A 20,264-nucleotide genomic window follows, 5' to 3' on the forward strand; every position below is an offset into this window, starting at 1 on the left:
ATTGATAATTAGCTTGATATAATTTTCTACAAGAAAAAAGGTTATGAAGTGGGATATGTGCTTTTGTAGACTAGATTGAATTCCCAATATTTAAATGGAGAGGCAATTGAAATATCTAAGTCTGCCATTTTCGGGTGTATTTATTTTATTTTAAAAAAAATAAAAAAAAGGAAAATAGAGAACAATCACAACAAGAACAAAACAGAAACCATAAGAAGAAAAAAAGAAAAATAGCCTAGCGTACGAAGGCCACCGTGGTGTATTTATTATGTTTTTAGTTAATTTTCTTTATTTTAATTTAATAGGTTATTCTATTTGAATATAATAAATTAAAGAAAGGTTAAAAATGGTCAGATCAACATATATGAAAAATAAAAAATTTGAGTTTAAAACATGGGCTTGGACTTTAAATCATGAACAATAATTTAAATACTAAACTATATTTAATTAGTAATAAAAAATATAGACTTGGGCAAGTGGGCTTAACATTATATATATAAGAAATTTAAAAATAAAAAAACCCAGTTATCCCTTTCTTTTGAGCCGGACCCGGCCAGGATTTAAATCCGGACAACCAGACTATATCCGGACCCGGCCCGTAATACTAAAATTTTTGTCCAAACCCGGTTTATTGCCACCCCTATATATATATATATATATATATATATATATATATATATCAGAGCTTATGGAGCTTGAGTTGAGCTCCATGCTGTGGTTGAACAGTAAGAACCATGTAGGGTGCATGGATGTAAGAAGGTGAGAGCTCAAACGAGAAGTGTTGCAGTATTATGCTAAGTCCTATCTTAGCTTCAATCAGTGCAAAGTTCTGGCCAACGCATACACGAGGACCAGCACCAAATGGAAAGAAAGAACCTGCAACTTTTGAGGCTTTTGATATCCCTTCTGCAAACCTCTCTGGTTTGAACTCTTTTGCATCTTCTCCCCAGAAATCAGGGTCACTGTGAATTAAGAGTATAGGCAGTGAGAGTATCACTTCTGGAGGGTAACTAACCCCACCAAGTTCCATTGTTTTATATGATCTTCTTGAAAGGAAAGGCACTGGTGGGTATAACCTGAGAACTTCATATAGAATCATGGTCACCTGTCAATTGTCATGACAAAAATGAGAAGGATCATAAAATGTCTGGTTGAACAACTTATTAAATAATTCAAAGAAAGAAAGTTTTAAGTAGTTACAATCTTCAAGCGGCTCAATCCATCCATGTCAGGTGTGTTCTTCCCAAACACGTGAAGGACCTCTTCTCTTGCCTTAGCCTGCCAGTTTGGATACATGCCCAACAAAATCATTGTCCACGTGAGCAGAACTGAAGTTGTCTCTTGCCCTGCTAAGTAGAATAGCTTGCACTCTTGAATCACATCCTCAGTAGTCATCCCTCTGTTTTTGGACTTCTTCCCTTGCACTTCTTTAGCCTCTTTCATATTGGACTCCAATAATATACCCAGAAGATCATTCTTGCTGCTTTCCCCCTTTCTCATGGCCCTCTCTCTTTTCTCAATCATGTCTCTAAGTATCCTTTTCATCTCTTTGTCAACTTGGCTTCTTTTTTGGTTCATTGGTGTGGGTAGAAACCTAATCAAATTTGAGTAAAGTTATGCCAGTACGAAGAACACAAAAGATATATAATAAAGTCATATGAAGACTAATTAAAAGAAGGCACACCGATAACCAGGGATATAAACACTCTGTATAACTGGAATAATAAGCTGGGTTTGCTCTGTAAGAAGTTCGAATATTCTTCTTCCTTCTTCGTAGCTGCTACCAAATGCAGTCCTGGAGATGACATCTTGTGTGACATTTTGGATCTCTGGAAACACATCTAATTCCAAGCAGCCTTCATCAGGGATCATCTTGTCCCATCTTCTGATTAGCTCACCACAAGATGCAGAGAATGCCGGATACATTAACTGCAAACAATAAATTTGTAGTTACAAAACGTTATGAGCTCATTTTGTACAGTTAAGAAGTGAAGAGTGGTGACCTTTAACTTCTCCAGATGGAAAGCAGGGTTTATTATCCTTCGATGTTTGGCCCACTTCTCACCTTCATGAGTTAAAAGTCCTTGCACTAGAAATTTAGCAAGTGGAGTTGTTCTTGGTTTCATAAAATGACCAAATTTGTCTGACAACACTTCTTTGACCAACTCGGGATTCATCAAAGTTACTCTCGCGAAAGGTCCAAGCCACGTAAAAGATATTTTACCTATGTTGCCGGTGTAACAAGCATATCATAAAGCGTACATCTATAATAACATGAGACAACCACCAAATAAATAGCCTATTGGAAGTCGACTTTAAATGGTGGACAAGTGAGGTAAGGTCAAATTTTTTATGCCACAGTACAATAAAGTATTATACTGATATTATATATATATTGTCAAATATTATATCAGTATTATTCATTAACTGTTCATTAGATTCTCTATAGGAGAAGCCGTATTCTCCACCCTTTCAGGGTTGTAAGAGAGAGGAGATTTACCATTATATGGTTATGGTCCATGTTATATCATGTTGCCATTATATCTGTATATCTTTTTGACACTCCTTTGTGAGGAAACATTTATCACCATTCGTTAAAAAAAAAATTACATTGTATGTAGAAACTAAATAAATTTATCATGTTTCTTCATTTATATGAAATAAATAAATTAAAAAATAATCTAAATCATAAAACACATACACTATATGCAGCAAATTAGTGCATACTAACTAATTAGTGTTTAGTCTATTAACACTATTTTTTATATAAAATATTTGTGATGCTAAAAACAAGTGAATTCAAACTCTAACCCAAATACAGAGTCTACAGACACAAATGAAAAGTGATGTATAAAACTCAATTAATCACACAAAGTTGAAGAGCACAGTTGCCATAAAACTCAACTAATCACATGTGCATCTAGGTAAATGGTTTTTCTGTATTTGTAAAGACAAAAATGATAGTGAATAGTAAATGATCAGTACCGTGATCCTTGATGGCTTTATGAAAGAGAGGGAAGACACGTGAGCCGATGTCATGGCAGTGAAGGGGCAAAGGCCGGGATCTAGCGTCCTTGGTGAGCCTGACACTGTCCTTGGCATCACCGTAAAGTATCCGGTAGTGGTTGCCGCGGAGGCCCTGCCGCCGGAGCTCACTCTCAATCCGTCTCGGAGTCAACCAAACCCAATCCAACGTCCTCCATACCCAAAAAGACAGCACCGGCACAACCACAGCCCATAACAACATCATCATCATGGTCATCACTCAAAAGAAACTGAGAAACTCCCTTTGGAATTTGTAAGCAGTGTGACTGAAGATTTTAACCGCAAAGCTTCTGATGATAAGTATACAAATTCCAATGTATGATTTGAAGCCTTTTGGATGACGAACAAATTTTTAATTTGGTAGAAGAGTCCAACCGTGGAAAGCCATGAATAATTGCTATTAGATAAGTAGTTTGATGTCATTGATTACATCACTGTTAAAATCTTATTTTCTATTTTTATTTTATTTTAATATAAATGTGCCCCATCTAGAACTTTAATTTGAATCATGGTTGTTAAAAGGAGTTGAGCTCACTCTAACAATGACAAATCATGCATTTTGAGATGTATGGTGGTGCTATTTAGAAGGTTACCACCTCTGTTTGAGGTCTCCTGTGTGTCACTTTTGTTCGTATTTATCTTCATCACTCTTTTTTTTTAAATAAAGTAGATAAACCATAAATTTATTAGAGAAAAAGAAAACAAAGTACAAAAAGAAAACATAAACAGTAAACATAAGAACGAAGGAAAATACTGAAATTCTCACTAGAGATGAGGAAAACAGTAAACATAAAGAACTAGGAAAGCAAAAAAAAAAATAGGGAGGAACTAAAGCCGGCGAAATCAGCCATATGGAGACACAAGCCTGCTCAGGGAGGGGAGAAGCAAATTACTCCTAAGTCAAGTTTGGCGCCAAATCGCCAGTGGAGTCTGTGGATCTGGAGCTCAGGAAGTTTAAAGCGCCGGCGAAGTCATCACTCTTTTTCATCTTTAGTGGATTTCGTGAAGTTTTAATTTGTAGGTGTTTACATGATGTTTTTTCCGGTTGCCATGCTAGTTTTATATGTGTTTTTCTTGTTTGTTTTTGTTTGTCCCCTTTGTTTTTGTTGCTTTTTTCACTTCTCTATTGCAAAAATGGTTGGCTTTACCCTAACATGTGTGATCTCTTGTTGTTTTGTGTATTTTTTTTTATTTATTTCTAAAAAGATGGATTGCATTAAACTAAAATGAGTACATCAATAAAAAAAAATTTTAAAAAAACATTGAACATAGATAAGTAAAAAAAAAAAACAGAGAGTATATGACAACAAAAAATAGTACATGAGAATAGAAGAGACAAAAGACTAAAGAAAAATAGAAAGGATGCGTGCATTCCATCCTAGCCAAATATTCCAAGTGATTACTCGAATGAGTAAATTCCCGCATTCTCGCACAAAAGTTAGTAGAGCCAAACTACACAAAGACAATACTTTTTGAAGAGAAGAAGGAATAGTTGGAAGTTGAAGAAAGCACCCAAAACAACCCCATATCTATTATCCAAAATCACAATGTAGAAATAGATGGTCTATAGATTCTCTTGCAGAGTGATACATGATACATGTTGTAATTAGCAAAGTGTTACACCTTTTCTTGCCCAAGTTTTTGAGAGTAAAAATTTTGTTTTTCAAACCAAGCCTATTGAAAAGGTTAATTTTTTTGGAAAAATATACTTCCAGAAGTGACAAGTCATTTGGCACCAGAGAGTAAGAATTAATTAAGGGATCATCAAAAATTTTTTTTTACCAAACAAAATCTTTCTAAATGTAATCACGGAGTGTCACACCCTGAACCCGATTCGCCATACGCGGTGTGTTGACAAATGACCGCACACCTATTGTGCATAGCACAATAGGCATCCAAGGCCTTAGAACTTATTACAAAACAGAACATACAATCAAGCAATACTATAAGTTTCAAAAGTCAAGTTTCGAAGAAAATACAAAACTTCCAAAATACATATCTTAGACTTTACAAAACAAACAAAGATTTGATCTCAACTAGACCAGGGACAAGCTTGCTACTTGTTCACTTTAGTGAGCTATTAAACTCTTGATCTGAAAAAAATTTAATAACAGATTTTGAGCTTGGCAGCCCAGTAAGCAACTACTAAAAACATTGGGATCATAAAAAGTCTCAAAATTCAGAATAAAAAACCAGTGATATGATTTAGCAGAATAATTATTAAAATACAATTCATAAACAAAACAAAAACTACCATCATAGCCTGATTTTTAGATAAATACAGTATATGTCTCCCAATAACTATGATCCAAACAAAAATATCAAAGTTCATTTGTTTACCCTCGGTGACTCGAGCCAGAATATCAGAAGCTTTTATTCTTCACCGACAGAAGGTGTGAAACTATAGTCTCTTAACAAAATACTTATCGATATGGTCAGTGTTTAACCCCCAGTGACAGGGTTAGTTCATTATTAATTAGGGACTAATTTTAATGTCAAAATACTTCATGTTCACAAAACAACAAACTATCAAAGTTCAGATTGAGCAAAAATAAAGTAATTTGCCTAATAAAATTTTAGCAATCACGTGATCCCGTTTTTATAATATTAAATTAAACCAATTATTTGAATCCAAACTTGAAGAAATAATTTATAAAATTTCCAAATAAATGAATAATTAACCTAATTCAAATAAATATAATTACTCAGAAATTCAATGAACTAAAAGATTAGTGAAATAAATGAGAAATCAATAAAATATCATAAATTAAATTAAAAACTGAAATTTGATATATAATTTGACAATTCAAATAATAAACAAAATAAATCGTGCTATCATTTTAACTAATGTCGAATAATACGTATATAAGGATTTTTATGTGATTACTTACCTGATACTCACTAATGCGGTAAACTTTAATTCTGACACCATAAAGCTTTTGGCATGCCCTATAATTAGGGAAGAAAGCCCAGTAAAACACTAATAGCATAGATTTACAAAATGTAACGGTGTGTAAGAGGATTCCAAGATGCAAAAATTCTACAAAGGTCGCTAGTGAGCAAAGATAATCCAAAAAAAGATTTCAGAAGGGTGTAAAAACAATAACGATCAAATTATTATTTTACTTCCTAAATTTAGAATCTTTCAGGGGTATAAAAGCAATTATCCAATCCAAAGGGCATAAAACAATTCTAGCATGAACATTGAGTACTAAATCCCTCATAACTACTTCACATATACTTTTCCAAATAAAAAAATTCAAAATTATGAGAAAAGTAGGCACATAATACTATCCAAAATTCAAATTATTTGGAGTACTAATCAAATTATAGCATTCAAATGAATCTCCGATTATTTATGCAGACTTAAAATTCAGACATATCTCATTCAAACATGCATATCTCTCAATCTACAATTCTAAAATCAATGAAATTTTACTAACAATCATAAGACTGAATAATAAACAACTTTTATATTTTTCACCTCACCTAATTCAATGTCCATGATCATCAAAATACCCATAAATCTTCATACTCTGCACAGAAATACCATCCGAGATAGTTACACTAACAAGGCTATATCTTGCAAACTATAGAAACATAAATTCTAAAATTTCTCAGGTTATTAGGTAACATCAATATCTACAGCTTTCATATAATTCTTTATATCTAATTCAGACACGAGAATCATGAAAAAAAATTAAAAACACTCCAAGTCATGCAAAGAAATCTTATCCGAGGCACTTGCATGTATAGCCTATATCTTACAGGGTACACATAAAAAAAATCTGAAATTTGGTAGTAAGATAAACAAGATCATTGTCTACAATTTTTATATTTTGATATCCTCCAAAATATGTCTCTAGCTCCCAAATTAAGTAGAGATCCCTGTTATACTACCAAAAAACTTCTCAATCTAATAATTATCCTTAAATAACTCAAATCTTTCACATCAGAAGAATGGATGGAAACATAAGAATTTAATTTCAACTCTCTAATGAAAATCACAAGATTTAAAGATCCATAATCAAGCTACAAAGGAAACTCTAGCCCTAACAACCATCAAAACCTAAACAATAAGAAAAGAAGAACAAGAATACAAAATCTTACCTATGACAAGCCCTAATGGAGAAGCAATTTCGTCCACGATCAGAAACCAAGATCAGAGTATGACGAGGAGATGAGAGAAGAGGCGGATAAGTTAGGGATAGGTCTCTCTGTTTTTTTTTTTTTCTAAACGAGAACATGATGATCAAAGGGCCGGGGGTTACAGAGGAGATGATGGGTTATAGGTTACCGAATAGGAAAGATCAGAAAGGTTAAGAAAATATTAATGATAAGATCAAGGGTTATTTTAAATTTAAAATTCAAAATATCAAAATATAAATTAAAAAAAGGCTTAATTGGGGGTGGGATCCATAATCTTCCCTCTTAAAAGAGTTTAGCCCTCCAAACTCTACCAATTGATCAAATAAAATTTGACTATGATATTGATCGAAAGATAAAGGCGCAACAATGAACAATAAATGAGTCTCAGGTTTGCCTTCAACTCACATCGAACATAACTTAGAATTTAAAACGCATGGGCATCCTCTATTAACACCATATCTGTGTCGTGCTTCTTATCGTCTAACTCTTAAATATGATTTAAATAACAAACATATTACCACCATTTGAATACATCAAAATGTCTCATTTAGAAACATCAATGCCTGTGGCCTCCTATGAATATGATGGCTAAACTAACCAAGTTTTGAAAAAGAAAAAAAAAAAAACCAAAATCCCAATATATTTTTTATCAACTAAAATCCATGTTGCCTACTAAAACCTCATGACATGATCATCATAGATCTAATTTTACAACCATCAAGCATCTCTTAAAAATGAGGGAGAACATCAAATTCTACATTTTAAAAGACCCTTCTTGTAATTTACACAACTTTGCAATAGCTTCCTCAAAGTAGCATCAAAACCATAATGGAAACGGCGGTTTAGTAAATATTTTTTGCCTTATCAACATCAACAATGCAATAGAGTTTTTATTACCTTAGCAATCACCAAGTTTTCACAAACCTTAAATTTGCTTTATTTTTTTCCTCAAATCAAATAGTTTTTTTTTAGAGTCTAACCATCAAAATTGACTAAGTGCTCAGTCTTTCTCATCCATGACCAAACAAGTTCTACGGAGTGTCTGATGCAGCGATATACTTGAACTGTTGATTCGCGCACGAATACCCAGTACAAGCCTTCAAAACCTGTTGATCAAAGATAGCCAGGAATTGGAAAGAGAGTAAATTTTATTACTCAAGAGAATAACTATTACAAAATTGAATTCCTCTTGCCCATAGGCTTACATTAAATAGAAAAAAAATATCAAAGATATGAAAATAATCCTAAAACGGAGATAATTCGAAAATATACCAAAATTGGTAAATTTTCAAATACCGGCAAGAAATAAAAGAGTTAACAAAATAAATACTAACGCCATAAACGGCTTACAAATCAGAGATTTCTAGCCAAAGAAATGACGAAATCAATTATTACTAAAAATAGCAAAATCAGGGTTTTCGAGGCCTAAACGATGGAATTTGGCCGAAATCATGCATGACTCACGAGTTTGTTGGCCCGTTTCCCATTAGACTAGGACCAAGTAACCTAAAAACTACACTGCCCGGCGAATTACTAAAATACCCTTATTACTTCGAGTCCCACTTCCGCATGAACGCGCATGCCATCTCCTCAATACGTCCCGCATCAGTGTCCAACTTGATAGAAAGTAAACATAACACACCCACCATTCTACTTCCTCACTTGGCCCACTCTTTTGTACAACACACTCCAACTAATCAATATAATATGAGCTTTTTCGTGTGTATTATTTTAATTAAGCAAAAAAATATTGGGTGTGTATTATTTTACTGAAGCAAAAAAATATTTTGCAATAAAAGTAGACAAATAGTATAAAACTCTTTACATTTTGTTATCAAAACACATTGCACTTGAACTCGTTACTTGTCAATAAAAATTAATGAAATTGAATTTAGAATACTTTTGAATGTATTGATAGATTCGTGTTTTTGATTTACAGGTTAAACAATTTATTCATTATTAGTAAAAAAATAAATTAAAATTCAATTCAACTAATGAACAAATTTAGAGGTGGTTATAACCACCTCTAATTAGCTATAGAGGCGGTCATAATCATCTCTAAGAGAAATAAAAAATTATTAGTGTAGAGGTGGCTATAACTACCTCTAAAACATTGAGAAGGTTAAGAAATTATTAGGCTGTTATAACCACCTCTAAAACTATTGAAAAAAAAGGTTAAAAAATTATTAATTAGCACCTCTAAAACTATTGAGAAGGGATAAAAAATTATGTGTTATAACAACCTCTAAGTTTTTTATTAGAAACCTACGTCACGGTCTAGAGGTGAGTGAAAAAATCAACACTATAGCTATTGAAGCGATTAAAACCGCCTCTATATATAGGGCTTGAAAACCACATCTAAAACCCTAATATATTGCACTATTTTAATAAAAAATTATCAACAAAAGAACATTAATTGAAAATCTTCAGTTGTGGCTGTTCGAAAAGGATTAACATGGGAATTAATCATGAATATAAATTGTTTTAAAGTAATCCAAGGATAGGAACAGTCCAGGAAAAGAGATGCCCAACGATTGTTGGGGGATTGGCCTTCCAGCCATCTATCAAACCAGAATAAGGTGTTTTCACCGTTACCAACTGTCTTGATTAAGCAGGCACGGAATTTTTTACCGGATTGTACAATGGATACTGAAGACTCATACTCCTGGTCTTTAGATAAAAACGGAAATTTCTCCGTCAAATCTTTCTATAATTTCTTAATAGACGGAGGTCTCCGCTCCCAACTCTATTCCAATTTCTGGAAATCTAAATCTCCTAGCAAAATTACTTTATTCTGTTGGCTAGCCTGGGATAACAAGATTCTTACACTTGAAAACTTATTCAAGAAAGGTTGCAATCCGAACGCCACTGACACATGCATTCTTTGTCACAATAATTCTGAATCAGTGGACCACCTATTGATAAACTGTATCTTCTCTTCTCGTATTTGGTCCTTTTTCAAGTGCCTTTTTGATTCTGAAACCCTACCTTCCTCAGTCTCAATTATCTGGACCAACTGGATTCCCTCTTTGAATCCCTCCACTAGAAATCTCTGGGATCTTTGTACCAGAGCCATTTTCTGGTTTATTTGGCTGGAACGCAACAATCGTATTTTTAATCATAGTTGTTCTACTATTTCTTCTATCTTATACAAAACAGCTAACTTGGTTCTTACTTGGTTATCTGCAGACTCGGAATCTCATCTGCAGGAAGCTTCAGAGGACATTCAGAAGATCAAGCGCTCCTTAAGCTTCCTAAGCTCCAGATCCACCGACTTCTCCAGCGAGCTGGCGCCCAGCCGAAACCAGGAGTAATCTGTTACATCAGTTTCTGGACAGGCCTATGTCTTCAGATGATTGACTTCGCCGGCTCCAGATTTTTCCCTTTTATTGTGTGTTTTTCATGTTCCCTCTGCTCTCTGTTCTCCTCATCTCTGGTGAGGTTTACAGTTTTATATCTTTCTAGCTTTTTTTCTCGCTGCTACTATTGTACCTTGTACTTCCCTGTATTTCTTTTTTTAATAAATTAGTGGTTTATCCACCTTATTCAAAAAAAAAAAAATTAATTGAAAATACGATTATTTTTTTTTCATGTCAAATATTTCATAAAATAAAACACAGCTTTATTTCAGTTCATTCAAATCACAAAGACACAGTATTATACATAATAATAGATATATACGACTAAATCACATAATAAGATGATAAATTAGAATTTATGCAGCTTGAGCTGAGCTCCATGCTGTGGTTGGAGAGTTACAACAGTGCATGGTGCATGGATGTAGGAAGGTGAGAGCACAAACGAGAAATGCTGGAGTATCATGCTAAGTCCCATCTTAGCTTGAATCAGTGCAAAGTTCTGGCCAATGCATACACGAGGACCAACACTAAATGGAAAGAAAGCACCTGCAACTTTTGAAGCTTTTGATATCCCTTCTGCAAACCTCTCTGGCTTGAATTCTTTAGCATCTTCTCCCCACAATTCAGTGTCATGGTGAATTAAGAGTATAGGCAGCATGAGAAGCACTCCTGGAGGGTAACTAATCCCACCAATTTCCATTGTTTTATACGGTCTTCTGTTCAGGAAAGCCAATGGTGGGTATAATCTGAGAACTTCATACAGAATCATGGTCACCTGTACGTGTTAATTAACAAATTAACATTATGAGGATCATGAAATGACTGGTTGAACAACTTAAAAAAAAAAATTGAAAGAAAGAAAATTTTTAGTAGTTACAATCTTTAAGCGGCTCAATCCATCCATGTCAGGTGTGTTCTTCCCAAACACTTGAAGAACCTCTTCTCTTGCCTTAGCCTGCCAGTTTGGATACATGCTCAACAAAATCATTGTCCATGTGAGCAGAGCTGAAGTAGTCTCTTGCCCTGAAAAGTAGAACAGTTTGCACTCTTCAATCACATCCTGAGTAGTCATCCCTCCTTCTTTGGACTTGCCATGCTCTTCTCCGCCCACTTTCATATTGGACTCCAATAATATACCCAGAAGGTCATTCTTGCTACCTTTCCCCATTCTCATGGCCTTCTCTCTCTTCTCAATCATGCCTCTAAGTATTCTTTCCATCTCTTTGTCAATTTGGCTTCTTCTCATATTCATTGGTGTGGGCAGAAACCTGATTAAATTAGACCAAGTCTCTCATTGAATGAAGAAAAAAAAAAAAATATATATATATATATATATATATAAAGAAAAACAATCAGGAAGTCAGATAAAAATAAGAAATAGTAATTGAAAGATGGCGCGCGTACTGATAACCAGGGATATAAACACTTTGAATAGCCTCACTACAACAAATTTGATGATTAATGGCGCACCATTTAGTGTCACAAAATGAGAAATTCTCGTCATGTATAATATTTGATGACATTAAACACCCCGTCACAACGATCGTCACCTTTGCACCGTAGCTAAAGATATACTATGACGATATGCACATTGTCGTTACCAAATGCTAAAATTTACGTGACGACATATACAAATGTCACATTATAGCTATGTTTTTGTGACATTTATTTTTGTCATAAAACATATTATAAGATGTCACAAAAAATCATTGATCGTCATAAAATATGAGTTGAATATTCAACTATTAATGACAAAATTTATCTTGTCACACTAATAGATGACGTATATTTTGTCACCTATTATTAAATAAACAACGTCGCAAGTTGTCATGAATTGTCACACAATATGAGAAAATATTCAACAATTCATGACGAAAAGATGGTTGTCACCCAAATTAGTGACATAATTTTTTTTGTCACCGATTATTTTAAAATAATGTCACTAGATAACTTATATCGTCAAGAAATACGAGGTAAATGTGCATCTATTTATGACAAAAACATGAACGTCACATGAAATGGTGGTGTAATTTTTTGCCACTGATTTTCAGAAAATAATGTCATAAAATATTCTAAATGTGAAATTGATCGTAACATTAATATATTTGTCACTCAAATAGGTGGCATTTATAGACTCACCAAATATTTATTAATATTTAACATTTCGTGATGTTTGCTAAATGAAAATATGACATAATTATTTTGTGACCCATTTACCATTCGTCATGAATATTTTAATATCATTTTTTCATCAGGTCATTTGTTAAAATATATAATATTTTATATCATAATATAAAAGAACACATAATAAAATGAATTCAATACAATTTCCACACTTAGATTTCAAACATAAAGTATCTAAATGGAAAAGTGATCCTGAAAAATATAAAATATCCTTACATCTTGATAAATTTAAATTTTTTTTCAAAAAAAAAAACCAAGCTAGTTGACATATGTTGCAGCTTATTCGCTAGCTTTCAATCTGATTCTTCTTATGACAAAGATTCAGTTGATGAAGAACCCGGCTCACTTGAAACTGTAATAAATATTCAATAAAAACAAATAAATAATTGATAAAAAGTAAAATAAATGTCGTGATAAGTAAATTTAAAAAAATGACATTGCAATGTAAAATAAAACTAAAACATACTATTACCCAAAAATTATGGCATAGGCATGTGTATTTCATAATCAATCATAGCTTGGGTCATTATTTACATTCAAATAACTAATTTAATATAATAATAAAATAAAATTATATATATCCAAACAGAGAATGTTTTACTCAATTGATTCAATAATAAAATAAAGCAATCGTGATTAAAAATACAAAAATTAAATTCACCTAAAACATGCAATATATATTTTTTCTAAATCAAAATGATATATTTTATACATACCTTGTCTTCTTTGTGTGAAGAAGCCTAATGGTCGTCTTAGAAGAAATTTATATATTATTTCTCACTCGGATAGTAAATCAAGAAGATGAACAATGGAGACAAAGGTTTTCTTTAATGAGTTGTGAGAAGATTTGGTGAAATTTGGAAGAGAGAGTGATTGCTCCTAATTGGTACAAATTTTTAAAAACTATTTTTTGGCGGGGTGTGAAGAAAATAGTAAAATTAAGTAGAGATTTGAAGAGATTTGGTGAAAGTTGGAGGAGCCAAAAAGGTAAATTTTAATTGATACAAATTTTTTGGATCTTAATTGTACTTAATTTTAGCTACCGTTTTTGGCAAAAAGGGAGAAAATATGCATTTTAATCAATCTTTTGAACATTGGGGTTAACAAATTTATACTTTGCTAAAATTTAAAATTTATAGTTTATATATTACTTGTTATTGGATCTACAATGTTGGTTATTAGTTTAACATTATTTATCTTAATTTATATATTCTAATAAATAAGTTATATCTAACAAAGTAATTTATACAAGATAATGGGTTAAATGATTTACATAAGTTAGTGAGTTAATTAATTAATTAATTTATCCAAATTGTTTTTCATTAGCATCCTATTATATTTATAATTTGTAAGATAAATTATTATATTTTTATAATTGTCATATTAAATGATTTAGATTATTTATAACATTTGATTGTTTTAAATCAACTATAAATTTTAATATAAATCTCAAATTAAATTTTATAACATTATAATAATTTAATCATATTCCACTAAACATACAAATATAAAACAAAATAAAAATAAATATAATGAGAAAAATTTCAAGTATTATTTTTTTAAGTATTATTTCCCGAGATTTTCAAACTCGGACCAAACTTGTTAGTCTAACCTTGTTGACTCGTAATTGATTTTAAGACCGATCTTGTTCGACTAGAAAACCTGATTTGGAATAACCCTAGAGCGAATCGTTGACCTAAGCAGTTGGGTTGGTGAACCAGTGACTTGGTTGAATTTTTTAGGGAGACTCAACTATCAACAAATATTTTCCTAAAAATATAATTTTTAATATTTTATATACTAATTTGCAAAATATAAATTTTTTTGAGATAATATATGTTTATAAATATTATTTTTTCTAAAAATAAAATTTTTTATACTACAAAAGTAAATTTGCAAAAAAAAAAGGATGTAATAATATATTTTCCAAAATATTTTTGTTAAAAATATAAAATTTTAAATTATATGCATTAATTTATAAAAACATTTAACATTTTCGAAAAAAATAAATTGAGGGTATTGTACCCTCAGTGAAACTTGACTTTTTTAAAAAAAAAGGGGGGAAAAAGAGGGGAAGGGGATGGGGAAAGTGGAACACCCAACTTGTGAGATAATGGGATGCTCAAACACACTCTTGACCCCCTCTTTCCATCTTTGCCAAAACCATACAAAAATTCACGTGCTCCGGTCAATGTGACTTGCATCCACATGTAGAGGGGCAAAATTTACTTTTATTCTTTTCTTGAGAAAAACCCGATGCAACAAGCACAAGAGACCTTAAAGCTCAAAAATAAATAATACAACCCCCAAGAAATCTGGTTTGGATTGCTTTTTAAATAATAAATAAAAAGGGTTAATTTGTACTCACCCTTTAATCCATCGTTCTCCTAAAAATTTTTGATTTAGGTCATAATTCAAAGCAAAGCACAAAGAAATAATTCAAGGTATCCCAACAATAAATGCTCACATTAGAATAAAAATGATATCTCGCTTATGAGGAAAAACTTTATGTCATGCACAAATTAAACAAATGTGACATTTTGTAATTCATTCCATTAATGCTATATATATATATATATATATATATATATATATATATATATATATATATATATATATATATATATAGGTGACACAATGAGACTATCACAAATATTTATATTTTTAGTGACATACATACATGTCACGAAATAATTAAAAACATACATGACAAAAACCAAATGGTCACAAATAATATACAATGGTATTAGTGACATAATGTCAAAAATTGTTTTAAAAAAATTGTGCTTTATAATCGTCACAAAAATTGCAAAAGATTGATGACAAAATGAGAGCGTTACTAGTATATTATTAGTGTTACTAAAATGTTTTCCCTCCATCTCCGCTGAAGTGGAGAAATTTGGCGCCACACATTGTGTGACGCTTCTATGTGATATTATCAAGCATTGTCATGTACTAATATTCAGCTAGTGGAATTAAGTGACTATATTTGATTTTTGTCACATTATATGCTCTTTTAGTGACATATGAAAAATACGTCATATAGAAAATCGCCACTAATCATCAAATTTGTTGTAGTGCCTGAAGAAAAAGCTGGGTTTGCTCTGTTAGGAATTGGAATATTTTTCTTCCTTCTTCATAGTTGCTACCAAATGCAGTCCTGGAAATGACATCTTTTGTGAGATTTTGAAGTTCTGGAAACACGTCTAATTCTAAAGAGCCTTCATCAGGGATCATCTTGTCCCATCTTCTAATTAGCTCATCCAATGATGTAGAGAATGCTGGCACCATCAGCTGCAAACCAGAAATTTATTTATTTATTTATTTTTTAATGGTTAAAAATGAGAGCAGTCCGTTTCTTTTTGATAACCATATAAAGAAAGCTCTTTTTATTAAAAAAAAAAAAACACCAAAGTTTATTTATTTTATTAAAAATAAAAAATAAAGTGAACTGTCACACCGCTGGTGTAGTGTCTTTTTTCTCTATTAGTTCTTTTGTCTGTTGTGGATTGTTTCTGTTTTGTTGTTTTGTTTGTTTGTTTGTTATTGACAGTTTTGGTTTCTCTAATAAATTTATAATTTATCTATTTTATTTAAAAAATAAAAAATAAAAAAAATTCACAATAATTATGTGAATTCTTTATTTCTTGAAATATATGAATTTACCTTCAGCTTCTCAAGATGGAAGGCAGGATTGATAATTCGTCTGTGTTTGACCCATTTTTGGCCATCATAGCTTAGAAGACCTACAAATATAATTTTTGCAAGAGGATTTACTTTTGGTTTCACAAAATGTCCAAATTTGTTCATCAAAACTTCTTTGATTAATCTTGGATCCATCAAGCTCACTCTTGGATGAGGTCCGAACCAAGTGAAAGATATTTTACCTGCACTACAAATAAATTGCCATATAGTGACGGTGTAAAAGACGTTGGTAAAAGTCAAAAATCTGTTGGTAAAGGTCCCAAAACCCTATACCGACAGTAAAAATAGCTATTCCAACACTTATTTTACCGTCGGTAAAAGCCTTGTAGGTATAGACCTATACCAACGGATATAGCTTGTTGGAATAGATTTATTAGTTTTACCAACTAATACGAATGTAACTATTGGTTATACTGCTGGAGATAGCACATCAAATTACTTATCCTATACCAACAATAAAAACACTTATTCCAACAATTTTTACAATTAGTAAAAGTCTTGTCACATACATCTATACCAACGGTTATAGCTTCTATTGAAAAGTTCATGGATTTACCAACGGAATATAACTATAACTATTAATCTCACCGTTGGTAAAACATCTCATATTTATTTACCTTATACCAATGATAAAATGTATATATTCCAACATTTTTACCGTCAATAAAAAATCTCTACAAGCAAAGACCCTATACCAATCTAGTTACAATATTTGTTGAATAAATCCATTTGATTTATCAATGATCACAACATCCGCTGTTATAGATGTATATTCAAAAGACATGTTTAGCTTTTAGCAACGACTGATACCGCTCGGGTAAAAATTTTTATATTAATAATTAATTTGTCAATAAAACTATTATTGTTATCCTCGGAAATATATTAGAATAGTTTAATAACTCATACACAATTAAATTAATTTACAATACATTAAAACAATCAATGGCATTAAAAACAAAAAACATTTCACTAAAAATAAAAAAGAAAAACTATTACATCACCACAAACATATATTTATAAGGTATATGTCCAAAAATAAATCACCATTCAATCTTGACAACCAAGAGTTCTTTCCTCAATTTTAAATCTAACAAAAATAAACTACTTTCATTTCATGTCTAACAACCCAATAAAAGCAACAAGAATTTTTCCTAAGTAGAACCGTGATGTCATCTTCTAAACGGATCATCATCTACAAGAACCATTTTAAAAAAAATTACAATTAATAAGATGTATGTAACAATAAAATACTAATATAAAAACTTAAAATAATAAGTTGAATAATATAAAAAACTATAAGTAAAATAATATACAACATGTCATGCCTTCTTTTTCATTTGGAGACAATAAAAGCTTACTTGATGCATTTTGGATTTACTTGATGACTTGATTCATGAGAATGATTATTCCCACGCCGGGGCGCTTTGTTGAGCACTAGAAGCATCATATTCCTACAAATTATATAAAATAGAAGTTAAAAATTGTTTACACAACAATAGCTAAAAGGATTTGCAAACTAGTAATAACTTGTAAAGATTAAAAACAATGATATATATCAAAGACCATTAAAAAATTACCAACAATAACATCAAAATCCTACAACAAACCAAAATAAAATAATTAAATATGCAACCATCAAAACAAAAATGAACAAAACTTATATATGACAATAAGGAAAATAAATGTATTTAAAAACAATGATAAATATCAAAGACTATTAAAAATTACTAAACAATACCATCAAAAATCCTACAACAAACAAAATTAAAATAATTAAATATACAACAATCAAAACAAAAGATTATTATATGTGCTAATAAGGAAAATAAATATATTTAATCCATAGTGTGACTATAGACTAACAACAAATTTGCTACTCTAATATATATATATAGTAGCTAAATATACATAGTATCACATACCTCTCCATTGACTATATGAGTCACATAGATTTAGGACCTCCATGTTCTCATTAGCAAATTGTTTTTGAAATAATGAAATCACAAAGTAGTTAAAAGCTTCCTTCAATCCTTGAACCTCAGCCTTCAAATCTTGTACTATTACGATATATGATTTGAGAACATGAAGGACCAGACTTTGCTTGATGAAGTAGAAATTGTTCCCATACAACGAATCACGCCTCTTTCTCCGGTCCTTTAACTATGAATACACATCATTTTCTCCCATGAACACCTTTTTAGGATCTTGTGAATTACTTTCACATAATCCTTTCTCTTCATAAGTTCCTACAATATAAATCAAAAGCATAAAATCAAAAAATACTAGAACCTCTATTTCCTTGTCATCCATAATTCTACAAACTATTGAATTTAGTGTAAGTGTCAAGTTATTAGAAAAACACAACCATTAATTAAAAAAGCATGAAGTTAAATAAATACCACAATGTCGCTTTTTCATTCACAACACTTCCATCTTCACGAGTACAGTGCAAGTATATACATTTCGGCACGTGATGGTGGAATTCCATTAGATTCTTCGCTCTACAAAAATTACTTTTATTTAGTAGATATAACAAACTCAATTTCCCCAAAACCCATAACATTAGTCAAAAATTCAATAAAAATTGTAAATTTATACCACGCTTTGAATAATAGTAGAAATGATCTTGTTCCCACACATGTTCATCGATTTTGAACGATTTGTTCTATTTGTCTCACTTTGTTCCTATACAATTTTTGAGTATATAGAATATAACATAATGTATAATTATGTTTTGATTATCAAACCAATATAAATGGTATATAATGTGAAATATATAGATATAGCCTTCGCTTTGTCGGGCCAACCAATAAGTAGCAATTACCAAAAATTGTTGTTTGTCTACTCGAGGATCATCAATCTTTGAGGCCATTTTCCACTCGCCTTTGTGTTCATCATAATATTTGGACTTCAAAAATTCTTCAATTGCTCCACTTAGTACTCACATTCTCATTAATCTATCCAACTCTTAACCATTTGAGTTGTATTTTCATTTAAAGACTCATCATTTTTCCCTATGAATGCTACAACTCAAATGTGAATTTGGTCTAAAAATTTTAAGAAAAATAAGAGTATTAGTTGAATGCTAATATATTGAAGTAAATTATATCTTGAACATAATAAGATTTAATACCTGATTACTTTCCATATTTCTTCCTTTTGTAGAATCGGGAACTCATGCCAAGTTGTGTAAGTAATAGGGTGCAAAGTTAGGCATTCGCATCATACTACCGATAAATCGAAAGTTAATTTAGTAGCTTCTTCTCCAATTGGTATACGGTGATCGCTTAACTTGACAACAAACTCGTTCTTTCATTATTCAAATCCCAAATATCACCCATACGTAGGGACCTCGAACTGGCTTAGCATTACCGGCTACATAAAAGAGTAACACAAAAATTTAAGTCATAGTTAAATATAAATAAGTGAAAATACATTAACTAATGCATTTAGAATTTATACATGAAATTGATGGTTGTTCAAATTGTTGTCGAGGTTCATTTGGTGAAAAGCTCGGCCCTAAAAACACGCATTGTTGTTCGTGATAATGAGGCCGATCTCGGATTGTTGTTGAGAAGTCGAGTGCGATTTGCCTTCAGTGATATTCAGAACCGCTTACGCCTTTCCCATTTATCTAAAAATGAAAAATTAATGATAAATTCATTTCCTCATAAAAATGCCCTCAAATAAATCTTAGTTAAAGGAAAGTAGAGTAATATACCTTTATAAGCTCTTAAAAGTACATGCATTAACCAAGATAATCAAAATATAATAAAATTCAAACACACAAATTAAACTTCTATACCCACATAGTCATATCAA

The 20,264-nt window shown here is 31.4% G+C and overlaps 2 protein-coding genes across 2 annotated transcripts; both read right to left on the bottom strand.

The window, feature by feature from the left end:
• Positions 1–468: 468 nt before the first annotated feature.
• LOC120253033 (cytochrome P450 CYP72A219-like) lies at positions 469–3,393 on the bottom strand. Its single transcript, XM_039261277.1, has 5 exons — positions 2,986–3,393; positions 2,004–2,224; positions 1,685–1,929; positions 1,201–1,594; positions 469–1,105 (listed from the first exon to the last, which is right to left on the bottom strand). Exons 1-5 carry the CDS (start codon positions 3,260–3,262, stop codon positions 680–682), a joined length of 1,563 nt encoding a protein of 520 aa, XP_039117211.1. The 5' UTR covers positions 3,263–3,393; the 3' UTR covers positions 469–679.
• A 7,509-nt stretch (positions 3,394–10,902) lies between these two features.
• On the bottom strand, positions 10,903–16,577 carry LOC120253206 (cytochrome P450 CYP72A219-like). The gene is made up of 5 exons (XM_039261531.1): positions 16,404–16,577; positions 15,820–16,031; positions 11,958–11,993; positions 11,431–11,821; positions 10,903–11,328 (listed from the first exon to the last, which is right to left on the bottom strand). The coding sequence occupies exons 1-5, from the start codon at positions 16,575–16,577 to the stop codon at positions 10,903–10,905; spliced, it is 1,239 nt and encodes a 412-aa protein (XP_039117465.1).
• Positions 16,578–20,264: the final 3,687 nt, after the last annotated feature.

The sequence above is a fragment of the Dioscorea cayenensis genome, chromosome 26 (genome assembly GCF_009730915.1).
Source record: "Dioscorea cayenensis subsp. rotundata cultivar TDr96_F1 chromosome 26, TDr96_F1_v2_PseudoChromosome.rev07_lg8_w22 25.fasta, whole genome shotgun sequence".
Taxonomy (NCBI): Eukaryota; Viridiplantae; Streptophyta; class Magnoliopsida; order Dioscoreales; family Dioscoreaceae; genus Dioscorea; species Dioscorea cayenensis.

Excerpts from the sequence above, each read along its gene's own strand:
- LOC120253206 (XM_039261531.1), bottom strand. The coding sequence starts at position 16,577 with ATGGATCCAAGATTAATCAAAGAAGTTTTGATGAACAAATTTGGACAT. Across the intron at positions 11,994-15,819 it reads CAAACCCAGCTTTTTCTTCA|TGAGGCTATTCAAAGTGTTT; the intron begins GGCACTACAACA and ends AATTTGTTGTAG. Across the intron at positions 11,822-11,957 it reads GTTTATATCCCTGGTTATCA|GTTTCTGCCCACACCAATGA; the intron begins GTACGCGCGCCA and ends TAATTTAATCAG.
- LOC120253033 (XM_039261277.1), bottom strand. The coding sequence starts at position 3,262 with ATGACCATGATGATGATGTTGTTATGGGCTGTGGTTGTGCCGGTGCTG. Across the intron at positions 1,930-2,003 it reads TCCATCTGGAGAAGTTAAAG|TTAATGTATCCGGCATTCTC; the intron begins GTCACCACTCTT and ends TATTGTTTGCAG. Across the intron at positions 1,106-1,200 it reads GATTGAGCCGCTTGAAGATT|GTGACCATGATTCTATATGA; the intron begins GTAACTACTTAA and ends GACAATTGACAG.